A 21,804-nucleotide genomic window follows, 5' to 3' on the forward strand; every position below is an offset into this window, starting at 1 on the left:
AAGAAGCCGAGAATGAGATAGAAAAGGTGGAGGCTGGGGTAGACAAAGAGTCAGATCAACAACATGGATAGGTGGAATCAAATTCCTAAGTCAGGAGAACTAGATGATGTTAGCAATTACACAGATTCGACTGCTCTGCTGTACTTACAGCCTGTCCAAACAAGATGACTAGGAGTGTGTGCTTGTCTATAGCACCGACGATGAACATAGCAGCTAGGGCGACAATCTGTGTGACGAGAACAAACTGCGAAAACTGCCACAGAATGAGACACATCCACGTGGATCCTGACACAGTGAGCAGCTGGAACAAACAAGATTCAGCAGAAAATGCAGCCAGTGATATCAACAGTACCAAAATGGAACTCTCTGCATCATAATCCACAGTTAATTCCCGACTTACAACGAAAATCGTCTGTAGATGCCAGAGGTCTGCATCGGATGTTTTTGCTCGAGCGCCAAGTAGTTCATAGCATAATCCGATAGGTAGTGCACATGCATGATGGGTAAAATTGTCACGAGCGATAAATCCTCGAATGGTATAAGCCGAGTGTTAGACATTTGTTCTTGTTACAGTGATGAACTTGTAGTAACATCATAGATGTTTATCATTTCAAAACTTGGCAGTGTTTAACTAACCTCTCCATAGTACAACTACAAAACTTGCCTTAAAATGTAATATAAATGTTGTAGGTAAATGTTTTTTTTTTCCCCCACACGGGAGTGATTTTGTTTTTGCCATATCTGATAGATGTCATTGGATGTAAATGTAATTATTATAATAGGAGAACACAATCACGATAATGCAAGAACTGTATCAAGTTTTCTAGTAATAATAATAATAATAATAATAATAATAATAATAATAATAATAATAATAATCTCTAATAATTAGTGTATCAATCTTTTCATCTTTAACAGTTGTGCAGCATGATTATTCGTTTTATTATATATTCTGTGACGTTATCTCTGTACTAATATTGCTATTAATTTACTGCTATATCAATAATATTTTGTAAAACATTTCTACATTGTCGCAGTATATAGGTGGAACACTATGTACGGACCTATCATATTATATATGTGGTAAATCAAATATTGAATAATTATTAATTAGCAATAACAACTGTATATGGAAGTTTTTCATACTATTTTATTTATAACTTCATGTTCCTGTTTTCGTACGTTCCATTGACTGTTCCATTAGACATTCGTCATAAACGTAGAAAATAAAGCCTTATTTTTACCGTGTGAGCAAAACATATGTGTATCTTATGTGTCGCCTTCCATACAAGATAAGACATGTCGGTGAGATGACCTTGTACTGTGCTTCTATTTATTGCGAGCGTATCATGACCAATCATATCTCACTCGAGGGTGCGACACTCAACTGAGTTCAAGCGAGTGATTTAACTCCAATGTAGCACTCTGGTAGCTGCATTTAGATCGGCAACAGGCCATGACATTTCCATTACAGCTTACTTCAATTTATTGTCGCAATTCTGTACATCATACCTGGATTAGGAGAGAAGGTTTTACTGATAGGTTGCCTCTACGTTTATGCAGGCAGACGCTGACACAGATCATCTGCAGAAGGCAGAACGGATATGCGAAGCTCTCACGCAGAGGTGGGGTCCACTGTACTCGAGTACACTGGAAACAAGCAAGATTTTAAATATGACACACACTGCGACTACAAAAGAAGTAACACTACACAAAACATGACACAATCAGCTGCAGCATACATAGTTCATGGACTTAGAAACACAATATTTACAACATATATGACATTATATGAGGGTGGATTGGAAAGTAACGCACAATGATTAAAAAAAAAAAGTTTAATAGGTAAACAAAAATAAAAAAATACACAAATGAACTCACATCTTTTAGAAAAATTAAAAATTTCGAAAAGATGGAGAAGTGAATGTAAATTTATTTTCTTATCTAGTTTAAATCAACTTATTGCTTATGATATTTGCGAACATTGCTTACAAAACGTACACACAAATTATGAGCACGTTGAAGTTTCGTTTTGTTGTTGCTGGAAATGTTAGTAAAATGTCGGCATAGTCAAAGCAGGGCAATGCAAGAGTCTACACAAGGGACCTTCTTTAAACAAGAAGAAAGATGAACATTTATTTTTTTTAGCACATGGATTGTATAGAGCACATCTAGGTCAGAAAGCATGGGTAGACATAACGGCTTGGTTTGAGAAGCCAACGTACTATGGTAGGAACGATCATGATTTTAAAATCAAATGTAGGAAACAGAAAATGGATGTAGGTAAATTTTCATTTTTAAATAGAACTATAAATGATTGGAATGACCTACCTGCAGCGGTCTTTGAGGGCTGTCCTTTCTTAAGGAGATTCAAGAATTACTTAAAAAGTTGTGTATGAAGTGTAAATTAAAATTAAGGTGACATTTAATTTTTAAGGTGACATTGTTAGTTTAAATGTAGTTCTGTTTATAAGTATGCATAAGGGTGTAAGTATTTGTGTTATTTGAGCTGTTGTATCAGTGAAGCGAGGTGAGTCAGTGAAGTTATGGTTTACAGTGCAGTGAATAGTTCTGATCAGTGATAATTTATAGTGTCAGTGAAATGTGTTATAGAGTGTCAGTGAAATGTGTGCTAAAGTGTCAGTGAAATGCGTTATAGTGCCACTACAGGGAGTGAGATGACAGTAAAGTGAAAGATTATTATCCGTACAAATGTAGGTTGTAATGTAAAATTAGGTTCACTTATTAATAGACATCGGATTTTTAGGCACTAAAAATTGCAGTTTTAGGCGCCTAAAATAAGCTCAAAATTTGTAAAATTAGGCTCTATTTTAATGAAAATAGGCATTTTAGGCACATCAAGGTATCATACTTATTTCTTTCACTGAAATTTTTAGTTATACACTAAAATACGCACAAAAAAGTATGTTTAAACATTCAAAAAGAATACTATATTATATTTATAAACAGAGCTGCACAAATTTAATATATTAAAACTAATGAAATAATGATTATTGATATCAAGATTACTCATTTTAAGTTATTGATATTCAGTTCCATGCTCAGACTTTATTATAATTATCTGCACAGTACACCACCAGAATTTTTTCTAAATTCTCCACAGTTAACCTTTGCCTTTTGTCACTGAGAATCATTTTGAAAGCAGAAAAACTTCTTTCAACCGAAACTGATGTGAGAGGCGCAAATTTTAAATTAGGTACAATAGAAACATCAATACTTACTGGAACATTTACACCTAATCCTAATTGTTGTATTGCCGTATTTCTATCACAAAGTTAGTGGGTTCGAACAATCAAAGTTTTAATGACCTGCAAATACTTTAACTATCGGAATTTAAAAGGTTAAAGTGTAGTGGTCTTAAAAAGAATTATACCTCAGGATAGCTCAGTCAATGTATAAATATTATAGGCCTACTCATTAAAATTAATAGAATTTATATATTTCAACTATTGTTACATACCTGTTTGCTACAAATCTTGCAGAATATTATTTTTCCATCATAAGTGAATTCTGAATATTCTGTTAGCCATTGCCGGATCAATGTAGGTTTTGCACTTATATTTTTCGGCATTATCGCGTTAAACTTCACAGGAAAACGTCCTACCGCTCAAAACTTCTCAACACAAATAAGGTGAGGGAAAGAGCAACTGTTAACGAGCATTCAAATGAACCGTTGTTATTGAGATTCAATTGGACAAAAATACAAAGTTCCACTTATTGTTGCATTTCCTGGTAGTGTTAACACTAGGAGGGCCATTCTTTTAAATATTTTGTAACGGTTTACCCTACTAATTCGCAGTTTTACGACTTTTCATAAATATTTCAAAAACACTCTTTCTCCAAAAATTGTGATTTTATGACACTCTGAAGGGCAGTACAGCTAATCGGTTTCAGACCGAAAACAGTCATTTTTATAGTATAGTATATCTCTGAGTCGGTAGCAGCACATGTTGTGATTGTTGCCTGCTTCAAAACTAAGGTTGGTTCTTTGCCGGCATTTATGCCTCCAAACATGTTAAATTCGGTGAAATCTATTGCGAGTGTCGTGAGATTCAAAACATTTTGTTTCCTTTATCAATGGTTTCATGGCCGGTGTGAAGCAAACTTTCCACTTTTTAAATGCCTTAAATTTCGCAGTGAATGCATATATAAATTATAAAAAGTAAGAGTAAAATGCGAAACTTTACAGTGAGTTAGGCATTTTTAGGCGAATGTTAACAAATTAGGCTCTAATAACCGTTTTAGGGCATTTTAGGGCACTATAAAACTCTTTGAATACCTTTCAATTTCCATGAAACACAAATATTAATAATTATTTTTACTTTTCTCCTAAAGAAACAAAATAGGCATTTGCCCTAGAATCCGATGTCTGCTTATTAATTAGGTTATTTTATGTATTATTATTAATTGTAATTATTGTGTACAATTGTATTGTGTATTCTTATTGTATTGTGTATATAACCGTATTGTGTATTGTAATTTTATTGTGTACTACCCGTACCCATGCGCTCCGCTGCACCTGTTAGAAGTAAATATAAAGTAATTACATAATTAAAATAGGACGTTTGATCCAGGAAACATTTGTGTTTGATAGAAGGATAAATCGTTTAATATGTTACTTAATTTAAATTGTATTTAAATAATTAAAATGCCATCATTTTGGTCCAGAGAGCACTCAGAAGTTACTGTAATAACATTACAGCAATATGTCCATCTAGAGAAACTACACTTTCCAATGATGAAATAATAATTAATTATACAAATCGGTTAATTTAGCTTCCGATATTATTTCATACAAACACATAAACATTGTCTGTAGGCTAAGTTTAATAGCTTTCGATTGTTGCTGTCCAAGGCCCCTTTTTCGATTGTTGTTGCCCAGGGTCCCTTATAGATGAAGTCATTTGTTATTTCATTGCACCGTCTTAGATGGCGTTATTTTAATTTTAAAACTTATTTATCTCATTAAATATTAGTCCTATCAAAATTTTGTAAAGAATAAAACTTATCGGAAATCATTTTTAAAGAAACTTTTGTTATGTAACATTTTTCACAAAAATCAATAATAAGCGAGATATTTCGACTTATTTAATTCAGGCCCCCTTATAACCCCCCTTTTAAATAATGTATTTTGAATGCCATATAGCCTAAAATCTAAGTTACAACGAACTTAATTTATATTTCAATTTTCATATAAATCGGTTCAGCCATTATCGCGTGAAAAGGTAACAAACATACAGACAGACATACAAACAAAAATTTCAAAAATGCGATTTTCGGTTTCAGGGTGGTTAATTATATATGTTAGGATCAATTATTTTTGAAAAATCGAAAATTACCAGAAAAATTTCGGCTATAGATTTATTATTAGTATAGATTGCCTATATTGTGTATACCAATCCCACCAGGTGCTTGCCACTTGCAGTGTAAATAAATACATACATAATAGAATATACTTTTCTGCAGGTTTCTGTCGCAATTTTGTGGAATGAATAATTTCGATAATCGAAGCTGATCTGTATTCATAAAACAAAATAAATTATAGCTGAACAAAAACCAAAAATGTGCTGGAGCATTTGTGCATACAGGAATTATTATCATAATCAGTTATCACTGCATTCCAGATGTGTAACTTAGACATGTCTTTTAGACAGTAGGTCAATCCAATCAATCATAAGCTTACATTATGAAGAGAATAGGATTTTTATATTTCACCTACCTTTCCCAGAGAAAAATGTTGTTTTATTTCATTCAAGAACTATCATCTAATTTTTACTCACCTCGCCATGATTGTAAAAGAAGCATATCACTGCCAACAAACCACCCATCACGGATTCACTGAAAAATATAAACTGCATTAAGTTGTGCATAATGAATGTAGTCTACTCATAAGGAGTAAGAGAAGAGCTGGAGACATATCCAGACCTCTATTAAACACAACTGAAGTAAAATATTTTCTCACAGTGTAAAATTCAGACTGATGTTATAGTCGCGACGCTATTATTCCCGGCGTGACTCCTCCTCTTTGCTTACGTCTTAGGAACTGAAGGCTCTATAAAGTCTAGGTAGGTAGTATCGTTCGCCATTTTTGTTCTTTCGTTGCCGAGCTACCAGAAAAGGAATCTGTTTGGCACACCGTTAAACATTATCATGTCGTAGCTCCTATGATAATAAATCAAACGCAATGTAATTGAGCAAATAATTGAGCGGCAAATAACGTCCTCGTGTGCTTTCTGCGAACGCCAACGAAAGAGCCAAAATGGCGGGCGATTATTTTAAGTATTTATCGAGCCTTAGGAAATGCATGACGTCTTCACCAGCGAATCACAAGACGCACACGTTTAAATGTAGCCGACCTGTAACGTGATTGGCCGCCGGAAATTAGAGCGACGGGACTATATATGTTTTCCAGAGATATTAAACCACTTTATAAAAACTTACGGCGACGACGTAATTAGGTGTTTACTGTTACATGTCATACCTAGGGACCTCAAAATTTCGCTTTTGCGAAATCAGCGAATTTTTTAATTGTGCAGTAGAAAGTATTTTTCTTCATCTGTAAGGTGATTTAGCATGATTTTCTAGCAGAATTGAAAATGCGAAAATTGGGAATTTGCTATCAAATTGCGAAATCACGAGAAAAATGCTATTAAATACCAGTAGCGATTTATCAGTTGAAGTTGGATAGTTATTCTAATCATAATCAAAGTTGGTTGAATTTGTGAGACACGTGTTACTCCGTAAAATGGGGCGAACAACTATAACTGTCCATGAAAGAGTCCAGCAGTATTCCATTCAGGGACTCTATGCTTCAAATCTTAGTTTTTTTTTTTTTTTTTTTTTTTTGTAAATTTTGCAAATACCATGTTGGAGAATAAAGCATTTTCAATTTTCAGAATGTTGTTTACAAGTATAGTGGACACCAACAAACAATGTTGACAGTGAACGTGTTTTATCACAGTATCATGCTGTTGTTTCAGACAGATGATGTAATTTGAAGGAGAAAAATACTGAACTGTTCACAGTGTTATCTTTTGAGAAATGAAAGATAGAATGCACAAAATTTCCTTTGGAAAAAAAAAATAGATACTAATTTGGAAAAAAGTAGATGTTAATTAAAAAAAATAGATGCTAATTTTGAAAAAAAGTAGATGTTAATTTGGAAAAAAGTAGATGTTAATTTGGAAAAAAGTAGATGTTAATTTAAAAAAAAATATATGCTAATTTGGAAAAAAGTACATGTTAATTTTAAAAAAATAGATGCTAATTTTGAAAAAAAAAATAGATGCTAATTTGGAGAAAAGTAGATTTTAATTTAAAAAAAATAGATGCTAATTTTGAAAAAATAGATGCTAATTTTGAAAAAAAATAGATGCTGAAAAAAATAGACGCTAATTTTGAAAAAAACAGATGTTAATTTGGAAAAAAGTAGATGTTAATTTAAAAAAAAATAGATGCTAATTTTGAAAAAAAAATAGATGCTAATTTTGAAAAAAAAAATAGATGCTAATTTTGAAAAGAAAAAATAGATGCTAATTTTGAAAAAAAAAAATAGATGCTAATTTTGAAAAAAAAAAATAGATGCTAATTTTGAAAAAAAAAAACAGATGTTAATTTGGAAAAAAGTAGATGCTAATTTTGAAAACAATAGATGCTAATTTTGAAAAAAATAGATGCTAATTTTGAAAAAAAAAATGGATGCTAATTTTGAAAAGAAAAATAAATGCTAATTTTGAAAAAAATAGATGCTAATTTTGAAAAAAAAAATAGACGCTAATTTTGAAAAGAAAAATAGATGTTAATTTAAAAAAAATTGATGCTAATTTTGAAAAAAATAGATGTTAATTTTAAAGAAATAGATGCTAATTTTGAAAAAAAAAATAGATGCTAATTTTGAAAAAAAAAATAGATGCTAATTTTGAAAAAAAAAATAGATGCTGAAAAAAATAGATGCTAATTTTGAAAAAAAAAAACAGATGTTAATTTGGAAAAAAGTAGATGTTAATTAAAAAAAATAGATGCTAATTTTGAAAAAAAAATAGACGCTAATTTTGAAAAGAAAAATAGATGTTAATTTTTAAAAAAATAGATGCTAATTTTGGAAAAAAAAATAGATGCTAATTTGGAAAAAAGTAGATGTTACTTTTAACAAAATAGATGCTAATTTTGAAAAAAACAGATGCTAAAAATTCAGGTCCCTAGTCATACCTTAGGAATATCCCATACAGGAATACGAGAGCCACAGTCAGGCCTGCGCAGAGCCACACCATCTCCAAGTAGAAGTACGTGGGGTCACCAAGCCCCTCACAACTGGTAACAGGGGGCAAGCCCTGCCCCCGCTCCACCTGCCAGCACTGCTTGGTCGCCCAGCCCAGCCTGTCAGCAACTGTAATGAACAGGCGATACAGGGAGCCGATTGCCACCTGTTCGCACATCAAGCACAGTTTATTTCACAACACGTGAATTTTAGTCATCATTCAACACAGGTGAGATTATACTGTACTGGAGGAAATGATGGAATTTAAACATGCCTTGCATACATATACAAATCTCACATTTTTTGCTTCTGTCCACTGAACTGTTGGTAAATTTTAAGGGACTTCTGAAAATTTAAAGCAGTTAAATGAGCCAACATATGTAATTTTATAATTGCTTCCGAAGGGCTTGCAATGTCTGTGATGGTAAGTACAATGGTCCAATAAAATAGGTACAGGTGATATATGTGGTTACTTATAGGAAAAGGGGGGAGGGGAAGGAGAAAGAGGAAGACGAGGGGAGAAAGGAGGTTAAAGAGAAAAATAGGAACAACCAGAAGAAGGTACAAGAGAGACTATGGGAAGTGGGACGACGAGGAGAAGAAGTACGATGACAAGCAGAAAAAGAATCAGTCAATCTTCTTAATGCATCCAACTTTTTGCTGACAATATAAAGTCCAAGAAAGTCCACTGTAGTCTACTGTTCTCCAACCAGTAGATAAACCGTGAAAGGAATGTGCTTACTATTGCGTCATCTATGGAGCGAAGTAGATAGATAATATTAGAGTTATAACGTCAGCTAAAAAGATACGATGAACCTCAAAAGAAGGTGAAGCGAATTAAGAATATAATAAAGAACAAAAATTTCTTTATATCATATTTGTGGACATTTACTAGCATTGGACATTTATGTAAGCCATATTTTAAACATTAAATTCCGCATAAGTCTTAGATTCTGGACTTTTATCAATTGATATGGACATTTACGACTATGGACTTCTAACATAGTGGATCATTTTTACGTGGACAATTTCCTGTGGACCTTTTGACCTAGTATCGAAGAAATCAGGAGAAAAGGGGCAGAAATGGAGGGAAAGAATAGGAAGGATTAGAGAGAGATGAGATAAAAGAGAAGGAAAGTGAGGAAAAAGGAAGGATAAAAGAGAAAGAGAAGTTGGGTGATAAACAAGAGGAGGAAAGAGATAATGACAACAGAGAGAGGAGAGAGATGAAAAAAGGAGAGAAGAGAGAGAGAAGCTGAAGCAGGGGAGAAAAGACAGAAACAATAGCAGAAGGGTAGAAGAGAAAAAGAGAAGGGTGAAAATGAGGAAGAAAAGAGAGAAAGATGAAAAGTTCAACAGGCAGAAAAGAGAGTGAAGGAAAACAAAAGAGAGGGGTATGAGAAAAACAGGTCAAGAAGGAGAGACCAAAAAAAGCTGAAGACGAAAAAAGAAGAAAAATGAGAAGAGAGAGGGAAGAAGAGGACGAAAGACAACTGCATACACATCTCGAAGAATGCTACAGATGTAATGTATGGATATATTTTAAAAAATACGTATTAAAAAGTATTAATTTGTGGTACTAATAAATTTAAAAAATCTTGCCCTGTAGTGACAAACTTACGTAACAATTTCTCATGTACCACAACTGCATGTATCATAATGTTCTGTTATATTGTGGAAGACAATTCAGAGGGAATATCTGTGCATCACTTTCCTTTTATCTTTCCTTCTTGTGGAAAATCAATAGGCTATTTCAATAAGCAAAAGGGATAAAATACCATAATGATGTAACACAGCAGTTACAAGGCGTGTTCATAAAGTAAGTTCCAAAAGGGTGTAATAAGTAAACGGGAAGATATTTACAAATCATTTTTGTTGCATTGTATTCCCCACACTTCAATTACTTCTCAACGTAATCTTCACCATTATTGAAGCATTTATCGAGTCGTGGCACAAGTCTTTCTATCCCCTCATTGTAGAATTCACCCGCCTGCGATGTGAACCACTCCCGCACTGCTGTTTTCACTTCATCTTTGCCATCAGAACGTTGACCACCGAGGAACTTCTTGAGGTGCAGGAAGAGATGAAAGTCACTCAGAGCCAAATCCGGGCTGTAGGGGGGATGGTCAATCTGTTCCCAGCCAAATTTCGAGATGAAATTTTGGGTGTCACGAGCTGTGTGTGGCCATCTCCTGACCATTCCATCACTAATGGCATCATCACCATACACCTCTCAAAGTTGATGATTAATGTCAGCTGGTTTGATGTTTCTCGCATTCAAGAACCAGATAACAGACCGCAGCTCACAGTCGGCGGGGTGCTCGATCACTTTAAACATTTCAACTGATCACAACTAACCACACACACGGACTGAAGCTCTGAAACTGCATGTACAGCTTGCCTGAGGACTGAAGAAGAAAACACGCATGCGCAAAATAACGATTGCAGTGATGAAAAGGAAAAGAATCAATCAATCTTCTTAATGTAGCCAGTTTTTTGCTGGCAACAAAGTCCAAAAAAGTCCACTGTAGTCTATTCAGTTGTTGTTTTTCACGAGAAATGAGGGGTATTTTGATCGGTGTTCATTACAGATGCCTGTTGCTAGTAACCAGAGTTGGGGTGTAGTCAATATATGGACGAGAGATAAAATGCAGAAGAAAGAAAATGAGGAAGAGATGAAAAATAAGGAAGAAATAAAAAAGGCCGCCAAAAAAGAGAAAAGAGAATAATAAGGCCAAAGAGAAGAAAAATACAAAATAGAACAAAGAACAAAAAGGGGAAGAGGTAGAAAGGAAAGGATAGATAAAAAAGGAAGATTAGGAAAAAGAGGATAAAGATGAAACAAATAGGACAATAACAAGAGGCAGAAATAAAATAGAAAGAACAGAAAGAAAAAAAACAGAAGCAAAAAAGAAGGTAAAGATGAGGAAATCGTTGTCAGGTTAAAATGTCCAGCAGGACAACGTCCATATCACAAAACGTCCGTAGTAAAAAGGGTAACAGTTAAATGTCCAGTAACCAAAAGGTCCATAGTATATAAATGTCCACTGTAAGAATATTCGTAAGTAAAAATGTTCATAATTTTATTAATATTACATGAATTGCGAGATAGATACATGGACATTCAACAATCCAAACTGCTAGAACAAACTGGACAGTTAATGGCTACCATTCGTGAAAACGGAACTTACTTTAAGAACACGCCTCGTACTACCAGCTTAATTAAGCTAGTTCAGACTGAAAAGAAAAATTCAGATCTTAAGAACTTACTTCTGGATACAGATTAAACCTCTGTAACGTGTTGATGACAGATGGATATTCAGTCAAGTTATCATTGGTGATTTGGTGAAAGCCATCAGCAAATGTTGGGGCTTCAATTAGAGTTTTATAGTAGGAATAATATAGACCCTGAAACACACAATACAGTACCATGACTAGAGTCAGGATGTTTAGGCATTTGTAATACTTAAAATACATAGTTTAAGGAAAAGAATAATATATTTTAATATACTTAATATACTTTTAATATACTTAATATACTTAATTTATGTGATATTCATGCAATAGTGTTAGTTGGTAGACCTGAGGGGAAAAGATCTTTGTGGAGGCCGAGGTGTAGATGGGGGGATAATATAAAAATAGATTTGAGGGAGGTGGAATATGATGGTAGGGACTGGATTAATCTTGCTCAGGATAGGGGCTGATGGCGGGCTTATGTGAGGGCGGCAATGAACCTCCGGATTCCTTAAAAGCCAGTTGTAAATAAGTTATAAGATATTCACGCAACACACCTTGCTCATTACAAGGTATATACAGTATTTAGATTTTCTTATGCTAAATTCTACTTTCTATCAGAAGAGTTTTCATCACAGAAAAAAATCGTTCTACTTAAAATGGCGTAACTGGGGGATATTTGAAGCATGCTAGTGTAGACAGACTTCTGTCTACCACAACTGTACTAATTAACTTACCTTTCATCATTTGACAGATTTGTTTTATTTCCTGTATTCCAGTATTTAGAGACAATACTGTTTGCATTTTTCACTAATGGAAATTGCCTAAATAATAATAATAATAATAATAATAATAATAATAATAATAATAATAATAATAATAATAATAATAATAATAATTTTTATTTATTTATTTTATTTATTTATATTTAATGTGCTGTACAACAGCCAGTGGCCAATTACAGTTCAGCACAAAGAATATAACAAAAACATAATACAAAAATAATTATTACACATAAATACAATTACAATTAATTACAATAATGACGATGAATGGATAAATAATGGAAGACTTTAAAATACATAACTAAAAACACTATGAGACAATGATAATTGAGTATAATGCCTAAAAGAATACATAAATGATAAATCGTTGCCAAGAGCAAACAAAATCTATACATTGAAGGGATCGAATTCGCAGCCATGCATGTTGGCATTTTTAATGCATCTGGAGACTGGTGAAAGAAATTTCGAATTTCTAATAAGCTTATAGAAAAGTTTGTGGGTTCTCATATCTTTTGTTGGAATACGTAAGGTAATATTGTTTAAGAAAGAGTCACAGGATATATCACCTTTGAGGACTTTACAAAAGAACAGATAATCTAGCTCATGGCATCTAGCATATAGATTTTGACAATTAAAATATTCACATTTTCTCTCATAACTATACCCGGAATTAATGGGCAGAAATCTGAATGAACATAAGGATATAAATTTTCTTTGTATATTTTCTAATTTAGCCGAGTCCGTAGTTGTAATCGAGTTCCGAACTACAGATGCATATTCGAGTTTCGATCGCACCAATGTATACTAAAGCATTAATAATAATAATAATAATAATAATAATAATAATAATAATAATAATAATAATAATAATAATAATAATGATGATAATAATAAATTTTTATTGCTAGAATAAAGATGCATACTGTTTTTTATATATATAAAATCACTCTAGCACCCCCAGAAAGAGCACATACTCGTGCTCAGGAGGCATTCCACAACATTTTAAAACAAGTATTTAACTCACAAAAAGTAAAAAGATAAAAAGAACACAGATATTACAGTAATTAAACCTTTATATTTCCTCCCTAAACAGCAACTTTTTAATTGATTTAAAAATAAGGAGCATTATCAAACTGAACCCTCTGATTGAGGTTATGGCTGATATGTACTGTACATCTATTTATTAGGCAGTACATCTCACTTGACGATATGTGTCAGAGGAAAAACAATTGTTTGTATGCATCTGAAGTCTGACTAGTGTAATATGTAGCTAGTTGGCGAAATATGCAATGGAAGAGGAAAGGAACTGGCCATCCTACTCCATTATCTTCTAGTCTAGTTGCCTCATGAATGATGCCTTGTTGGCAACAACAATCAAATTGAATGTTTGGTAATTTCGCTGTTATCTTGTTATATAGCCTTGGACTGGCGTTGCTACTGTGGTTATGAGCTACAATTGTGGCACAGTTAGGTTCTGTCAACTAGACAGATGCTGTTATTCCTGACGTGACTCCTCCTCTTTGCTTACGTCTTAGGAAGTGAAGGCTCTATGAAGTCTAGGTAGGTAGTATCGTTCGCCATTTTTGTTCTTTCGTTGCCGAGCTACCAGATGAGGAATCTATTTGCCACACCGTTAAACATTATCATGTCGTAGCTCCTATGATAATAAATCAAACGCACTGTACTTCAGCAAATAATTGAGCGGCAAATAACGTCTTTGTGTGCTTTCTGCGAACGCCAACGAAAGAGCCAAAATGGCGGGCGAATATATTAAGTATTTATCGAGCCTTAAGAAATGAATAACGTCTTCATCAGCGAATCACAAGATGCACACGTTTAAATGTAGCCGACCTGCAATGCGATTGGCTGCCGGAAATTAGAGCAACAGGACTATAGGAGGAGATTTTAAATATAGACTACTGGTAATTCTGTTTTGGATAGTTAAATAAGTTCTACATTTGTGGAATAGTTAACATTAAACTTACAGATGAGAAGGCAATACAATTTTAATTGTTAAAATGACTTAAAACAGCAACTAAATTAAATAATCTTCAAATGTCTTTTTAGAAACAAAAAAATAGGAACTTATTCTTAAAATAGGAAGCAACAACTTAAATATGCAAAATTTAAGGCATTTTGCAGAACATTTAGGCTCTAACTATGCTACACAAACACCATACATGTGCATACAGACACGACGTTTGATAATAAACCAAATAACATTGCCAATTAACAGATATTGTCAATTTATTCAGAAATAATGTACATGAAATCTAACAACTGTTGCGAAATATTAAAGGGACAACGTACAATTTCCCCCCCCCCCATCATATGTTGTAGACAACAGGGAGCTGATGACAGCACTGAAAACCGAAACTGAAAATATTTTTTTTTATTGGGTTAATTTACGACGCTGTATCAACATCTAGGTTATTTAGCGTCTGAATGATATGAAGGTGATAATGCCGGTGAAATGAGTCCGGGGTCCAGCACCGAAAGTTACCCAGCATTTGCTCGTATTGGGTTGAGGGAAAACCCCGGAAAAAACCTAACCCAGGTAACTTGCCCCGACCGGGATTCGACTGGTTTCGCAGCCAGACGAACTGAAAATATCAAATGCTTCTCAATATACGAGTGAAGGAATTTTGTCCACAATGTAATACAATAAATAAATATAAGACATTAAAATAATACAATAATACTTACCATTTCTGTGCGAAAGGTCATTTCTCTTTCAAGCATAGAGAGATGGGAGAAATGTCTATCATTTTCAAACATTGTTGCAACGTGGTAAATGTGCAAACAAGCAAACCCAAATGCTGTGAAAATAAAGCACAATATTAGCACTGTGTCATGTATAGGCAAATGTGAAAAATGGATTAGAAAGAAGTTTCAATTTATTTAGCCTACATATTACAGGCATGGCTGTTGCTAAAATTCCTATGTGACAGAATTACATCCTGCACTTGTATTTGTACCTGACACTGACATTTTATTTATTCGTGAATGAAAATCAAATGCCAAAGTTGGTACAAGTGGTAACACACTGGACCCGCATTCGGAAGTCTAGGGTTCGATTTCCGAAGCCGATCAGTCTGGTCGAGGTTTTCCCTGGTTTTCCTCGAATGACTAACTAATTTCAGTTAAATATAAGCGAATGTCGGATTGGATCCCCATTAACCCGGAATAATACAGTACAACAAAACTAGGCATTCCCAATAATCAACTACAAACAGTCGCAATATGGCCTAAAAGTTGTTGTTGTTGTTGTTGTTGTTATCTAATGCCGGGCTTTGGCAACGAAGCCATTAGCGTTCTTGCTCTCCAATATTTCTCTGTGGTGGATCCATCAGGTAGAACTTCACAGGTTATGAGATTATCTTCAGCCATTTCTTCTTCTTTGTTGCATAGAGGGCAATTTGGATTTGTGTAAATTCCTATTTTATTCAAGTGTTTGGCCAAAATAATCGTGTTCTGTAAGCAGTCTGAATTTTGCTACTGCAGATTTACGTGAGATTTCTGGAATAATTTCTGGATTTTTATTAAAATGCTCCATTTTTTATCTTTGGCTTTGGTACATAGTGCTTGATTTTATATTTATTTTTAATTAGTCTTTTGATGGATGTAAAAGGTAGGCTTGTATTTGTATTCTGAATTAAAATGGATCCTTTTTTGGCAAGAAAGTCAGCAGTTTCATTTCCAACAATTCCGCAATGTGCAGGTATCCATTGCAATTGAATTCTTTTCTGTAGTTTTTGAAGTTGTTGGATCATTTTGTGACATTCTTTAATTTGGATTGACATCATTTTATATGAATTTATTGCATATAATGCTGCTTTAGAATCAGAGAGAATGACAGCATTTTGAAATTTATCTATCCTGTATAGTAGGTGTTGGAGTGAGATATGAATAGCCATTATTTCCGCATCAAAATTTGTTTTATGATGTCCTGCTGGTTGATGAAATGAGAATAACGCACACGTAATTCCTGATCCTGAGTTGTTATCGATAGTAGACCCATCTGTGTAGATATGTAACCATTCTTCTGGTGGGTATCTATTGTTCACAGCTTCTAATGCCAGCACTTTTAGTACAGGTTTGGAAGTTTCAGATTTTGTAACTGGTTCTTCTAAATCTAGTTGAATGTTATGGCCTAAAAGTTAAAGCGACTAAAAGTAAATACAGCTAAAAAAAGTGATTGCGCAGATAACAAAGTACATACAGTATTCTGGGTTTGAAAAGGACATGAGGATTGTATTTTTCATTTTTCATTTTAGTTATTCATTTATCTTACATCAGCATTGAAGCTTTAAGATGTGAACAAGTCAAAGGTAATATACTTTTTTTTTGCGAGATGAGATAAGGCGGAGAATTCGCCAATGATTACCTGACATTTGCCTTACTGTTGGGGAAAACTTGGAAAAAACCCAACCAGGTAATCAGCCCAAGCGAGAATCAGACTCAAGTCCGAGTGCAGCAAGATGCACTTACTGACGGGATATTGTATCCTTACAAGACAAATGCACAGGATGTGACTCCCTGATGAAACCCAAGTGTAGCCTTTGCAGGTTATAAGAGATTGGTTTACGATGAAATGAAGAGAAACGAATAGAAGCATTTGAAACGTGGATATGGAAAAGAATGGAGCGTGTGAAGTGGACAGACAGAATAAGAAATTAAGTTGTGTTGGAAAGACTGGGTGAAGAAAGAATGATACTGAAACTGATCAGAAAGACCAAAAGAGGAATTGGTTGGGTCACTGGCTGAGAAGAAACTATCTACTAAAGGATGCACAGGAAGGAATGGTGAACGAGACAAGAGTTCGGGGCAGAAGAAGATACCAGATGATAGACGACATTAAAATATGTGGATCATATGCGGAGACTAAGAGGAAGGCAGGAAATAGGAAAGACTGGAGAATGCTGGGTTTGCAGTGAAAGACTTGCCCATGGGCAGAGCACTTATGTATATGTATGTATGTATGTATGTATGTATGTATGTATGTATGTATGTATGTAACCGGTATGTAAGAAATTGGCATGTGATGTATCAATACGATTCATTCCACGTATCAATAGCTTAGCATCATAAATGCGACCAGAGATTATCATCAATTAAATTTAAAGGCTGCTTATTTACATTTGTTTCTTAGATGATAAAGTGGGTTGACACAACGTGGGTTTTATTGGCGCTAAAAGGAACTTCTCTAATCCATTTCTGTTCCATTACATACGTTTTTAAATTCCGAAGTGATTGACCAGAGCTGGTAATACTTATGCCTCTAGTTACAGTTAAGTTATATTATAACGAAATTAATTTTATTTGAACTAACGAAGGATGTAGCGAGGCTTATGATGTGCGTGACATGGAGAAAGTAGAACGAGTATGAAGAGTGATCAGATTAGGCCTATTTCATGCAGTATATCTTAAAGAAAATCTAAATAAATTTTGGTAAAGATAATTCATACTTCCCCCTATCTCACTTACATCAGAACGCCAACAAACTCTGGAATAATGTGAAATTGACACAAACAAAATATTATGATAATATCCCTTACAAAGAATAACAAAGGTGATTCACTGAAATAAACCGCATAAATACGTAGGTATATAGATATTATCATTTCTTAATAGGGAGAGACACGTAACTTGTCATGTTCGTAATTTCAGCCACTAGTTCTAAGGACTTCATTAGTGTTTCTGCAACCTTCACTATATCATATGGATTCAAAAAGACTTCGAAGTTAGTACTAGAGTGCACAGAATCTGTCATTATATGTATCAGAATAAATGTAATATACTATTTTGGGCCCTGCAGCCCTTGAATATCAGGCACTGCAGTATTAAAATATGTAATCTGTCGGAGGTGAACGTCGGATAAACTGAAATGCGATATAATTATGATCCTGTCATGTTTCAAAATGCAGTTTCTCAGATCAGGAAGAAATTTACATGATGTTAGTTGTCCGGTGTTTTTTTCTCACTTCAATTTCTAGTGTGACGATACGCAAACCTAACCTATAGGCCTAATAAGTTAACATAACCTACATCATTCTACTTTAACCAACTTAAAATTAAGATAAATTATTATTAAATAAACAAGAATAACGTCCATACAGATGTTCAGACTGCTATTCAGTCATAACGTAATTCATGTCACGTGTTACACTGCTACAACTAATGGTATCATAGCCAATGTTAGCACCGGTATTACTCTGACATACTGTACCTAAAGAAACTAATGACACTGTGTAGAATATTCCATTTTTCTTTTCTTTTTTGCTAATTTCCGCATTGCCTTCCTTCACTGCGACGTCAGGTTTCGGAGTTTTCTGTGACTTATCTTTCTTTTGGACAGATGTGGAAATTGAATGTTTTCTTTTTTCACTACTATTAACTTGCTTCGTCGCCATTTTTAAACAATCTAACAAATCAAAACACACAACATTTACAAGAAGGATACAGGAAAGCAAAGCGAAGCAGATATTAAATTGCAAGAAAGTAACTTTACTCTCTATAACAGAGCAATCTTGTAAGTAATGCTTGAACTAGAGATGGCCGATATTTCACAAACCGATATTTTGTCACGGATACGTGGTTGTCATTTATAAACCTGTGACTGATGACGCGAAATATCCATGAAAAAATATCGCTATCGAAATATGCTTCGTGTATAAAAGTATTATCGGTATTATTCAGTAACTCTTATCTCTTAGGGCAGTGTTTATGACCTTCTCACAACTTTCTCCTCTAAGTCGTGGGTTTACACATGCGCATATGACAGCAATTGGGCGGTAATATTTGATTATCTTTCGTGATATTTTCTTCAATACTGTATTACCTTTTGCAAAGTTATTATGATAATATAATCATGAATGTCGCCCTCGGTAGTGTAGTAACGCTGACCTGCTATGCTCGAGGTTGCGGGTTCAATCCCGGCCGAGGTCGATGGCATTTAAGTGTGTTTAAATGCGACAAGCTCATGTCATAGATTTACTGGCATGTAAAAGAATTCTTGGGGGACAAAATTCCGGCACACTGGCGACGCTGATATAATCTCTGCAGTTGCGAGTGTCGTTAAATAAACCATAATTTTTAATCACGAGTCTGATATTTTGTTTTTATAGTCTGTATATATGTTTTATTACAAATATTTTTGTTTTAAATTTAATTATTTTAATTAATATTGTCATGCATTGGTATCTTCATGTTTGAGCTATACATTAAAACTGGATCATATATAGCCTAAGTACAGGTAAAGTTATTAGTATTACAAATAATGTTGGAAGCTCCTTTAATTATTCAGTTTGTAATTAAAAAAACGGAACAGATGCATTATAGTTGTCACCCTCCACACATACGCAAAAAAAAAACCACTTAATTTTTAAGCAGTAACTATTTTTTCAGTTATATTTTAGGAACAGATCCATTATAGGTACCGCCAGTTATGAGTCCCTGAAAAGAAAAAGTCAACGGAAGTAGCAGTTCGATAACAAACTATAGATACCTATTGTTTGAATAATATTGAGAAACGAAGTTTGTCTGCATGTCACCATGGCGAGTATTTCAAACGCTACAAATATCAAAGTGAAATTGAGAAAAAACTTTCTACTGGGTTAAATTGCAAGGCAAAGAATTGCAATTATGGAGTTAATACTATTTTTTTAAATTTAATTTTCGTGTGTTCAAATCAGGGGAGTATTTTGCGGGTTACCGGCGGTAACCCAAGGAAATTACAAAAGAAAAAGTTTATAATATAACATAATGTAATAATTTTGTATTATTAGTTTTACCATAGTAATTAAAATTAAAGTAATTGTTAGATATATTTTGTGTAATAATAGGGTCAGCGGTAGCCCAAACCCTTTAACCAGTATACGCCTCTGGTTCAAATAAAGATATGCTGTATTCGTTTTTATGCAATTTCAACATCCAAAAATGATAAAAATTGGGGCGCTTCTCCTCCAATACCCTATTTGTATGGTTAGGAAAGCATTTTTGGAATTGTAAGCATGTAAAAAAAAAAAGAGACAGAAAAATTAAAGTATTGAGGGCTTCGCCCCCAACCCCACTATTTGCTTTATTAGGAAACTATTTTTGAAATTTTAAGCCTTTATGTAAAAAAAGCTATAGAAAAATAAAAGTATTAATTGAGGGCTTCGTCCCAACCCCTCTGTTTTACTAAGAAACTAATTTTGGAATTTTAAGCCTCTAGCTAATTATGTGAAAACGCGATAGAAAAATAAAAGTTTTAATTGAGGACTTCGTGCCCAACCCGTTCCACTTTTATGGTTAGCAAACATCTCGCTAACTACGTGAAAAAATAAGGTAGAAAATAAAAAGTATTGAGGGCCTTTGATTCCCTTCAACCACTTAAATGTTGCCGAAAAACCCTTTATCATCAGAACCATGTTCAGCATAAAATAAATAAAAAAAAAAACGCATTTATTTTCAACAGTTAATAAACATAATAGAAACAAAAACATTTTGGTCTAGAGAGAATGGATTTTTATTTTAAATGTTTAATAATTAGGTACTATTTATAGTGCAAAGTTTCTTAATTTTATATAATGAAAGCTAACTAAAGTTGCAGTAGGCTAAGACAATACTCATTGAAATATATATAAAAAGAATTAAAATTTAATTCTAAACGTCCAAGGGAAAATATTTACGTAAAAACTGTAATGAATAATTAAGTTTTGGGAAGGCTGTGGCATTACGTATTATTGAAATATTACTATGATATCTTCAATACTCCAAACTACTTTTGAATAATAAAGCAGCAAATCAAATTTATTTACGTGAGAATAATTGGGGTAGAGGAATCAAGGAGACAATGAGGAAGGCAAAAAAGAGGAAAGATTGGAGAATGCTAGATTTGCAGTGGAGAACCTATCCTTGGGTAGGAAACTGGATGAAATGAACAGAATTACCTCAGACATTCAATATTTTATTGGCAGAACTTTGTTAAAATCAACGATATCACAACAAAAACATTAATGATTTTCATGATATATCAATGCTGTTTCAAGAATGTTTACAAGTAATCATGCATGTTTAACATTTACTCCTCACATTGTTCCTTCACTACATTGTTTCACCTTCGAGATTTCGAGGTGTTGACAATTATCAGGATCAATTTCAACTAGCACTTTCATAAAGCATTAGTCTTACGTATAGACATCCTGTTCTGTGGTGTAATTAACATTTCATTTCAATAACCTCCGTGTTCAAATACAAACAGGAGTGCATTGTCAGCAGACTAGTGGGATAAATTCATCTCTTCTTTTGAAGAAATATAAAATTATTAAAATGCAAGTTACATTTTGAAAAAAATATATAACACTTTCTTAAATTAACGTACCTATAACACAAAATGGTAACATTTGTATGTATCTAACAACAGGATTTGTTCATTTATCACACATTTGTTTTGGTTAACATGGTAACAGGTTTTGTTTATAATAGAAAATTTAACGTTCAATCTTACGACTTATCAATTTAATA

General features: G+C 33.6%; 1 protein-coding gene across 3 annotated transcripts in view; it reads right to left on the reverse strand.

Annotated features, from left to right (window-relative positions):
• LOC138714699 (protein C-mannosyl-transferase DPY19L1) overlaps positions 1-19,046 on the reverse strand; it is a 52,248-nt gene extending 33,202 nt beyond the window's left edge. The window contains exons 1-8 of one of the 3 annotated variants that reach the window (XM_069846765.1): positions 19,029-19,046; positions 18,527-18,721; positions 15,004-15,116; positions 11,549-11,686; positions 8,230-8,444; positions 5,802-5,859; positions 1,513-1,650; positions 149-301 (exon numbers count right to left, since the gene is read on the reverse strand). In XM_069846765.1, the coding sequence (XP_069702866.1) occupies positions 149-301; positions 1,513-1,650; positions 5,802-5,859; positions 8,230-8,444; positions 11,549-11,686; positions 15,004-15,116; positions 18,527-18,710 (999 nt within the window). In that variant the 5' untranslated portion in view covers positions 18,711-18,721; positions 19,029-19,046. Of the gene's footprint in view, positions 1-148; positions 302-1,512; positions 1,651-5,801; positions 5,860-8,229; positions 8,445-11,548; positions 11,687-15,003; positions 15,117-18,526; positions 18,977-19,028 lie in introns of those variants that run through there. The other 2 variants (XM_069846764.1, XM_069846768.1) reach the window with 2 other exon arrangements.
• Between the last annotated feature and the right edge of the window lie 2,758 nt (positions 19,047-21,804).

The sequence above is a fragment of the Periplaneta americana genome, chromosome 15, assembly GCF_040183065.1.
Source record: "Periplaneta americana isolate PAMFEO1 chromosome 15, P.americana_PAMFEO1_priV1, whole genome shotgun sequence".
Classification (NCBI taxonomy): Eukaryota; Metazoa; Arthropoda; class Insecta; order Blattodea; family Blattidae; genus Periplaneta; species Periplaneta americana.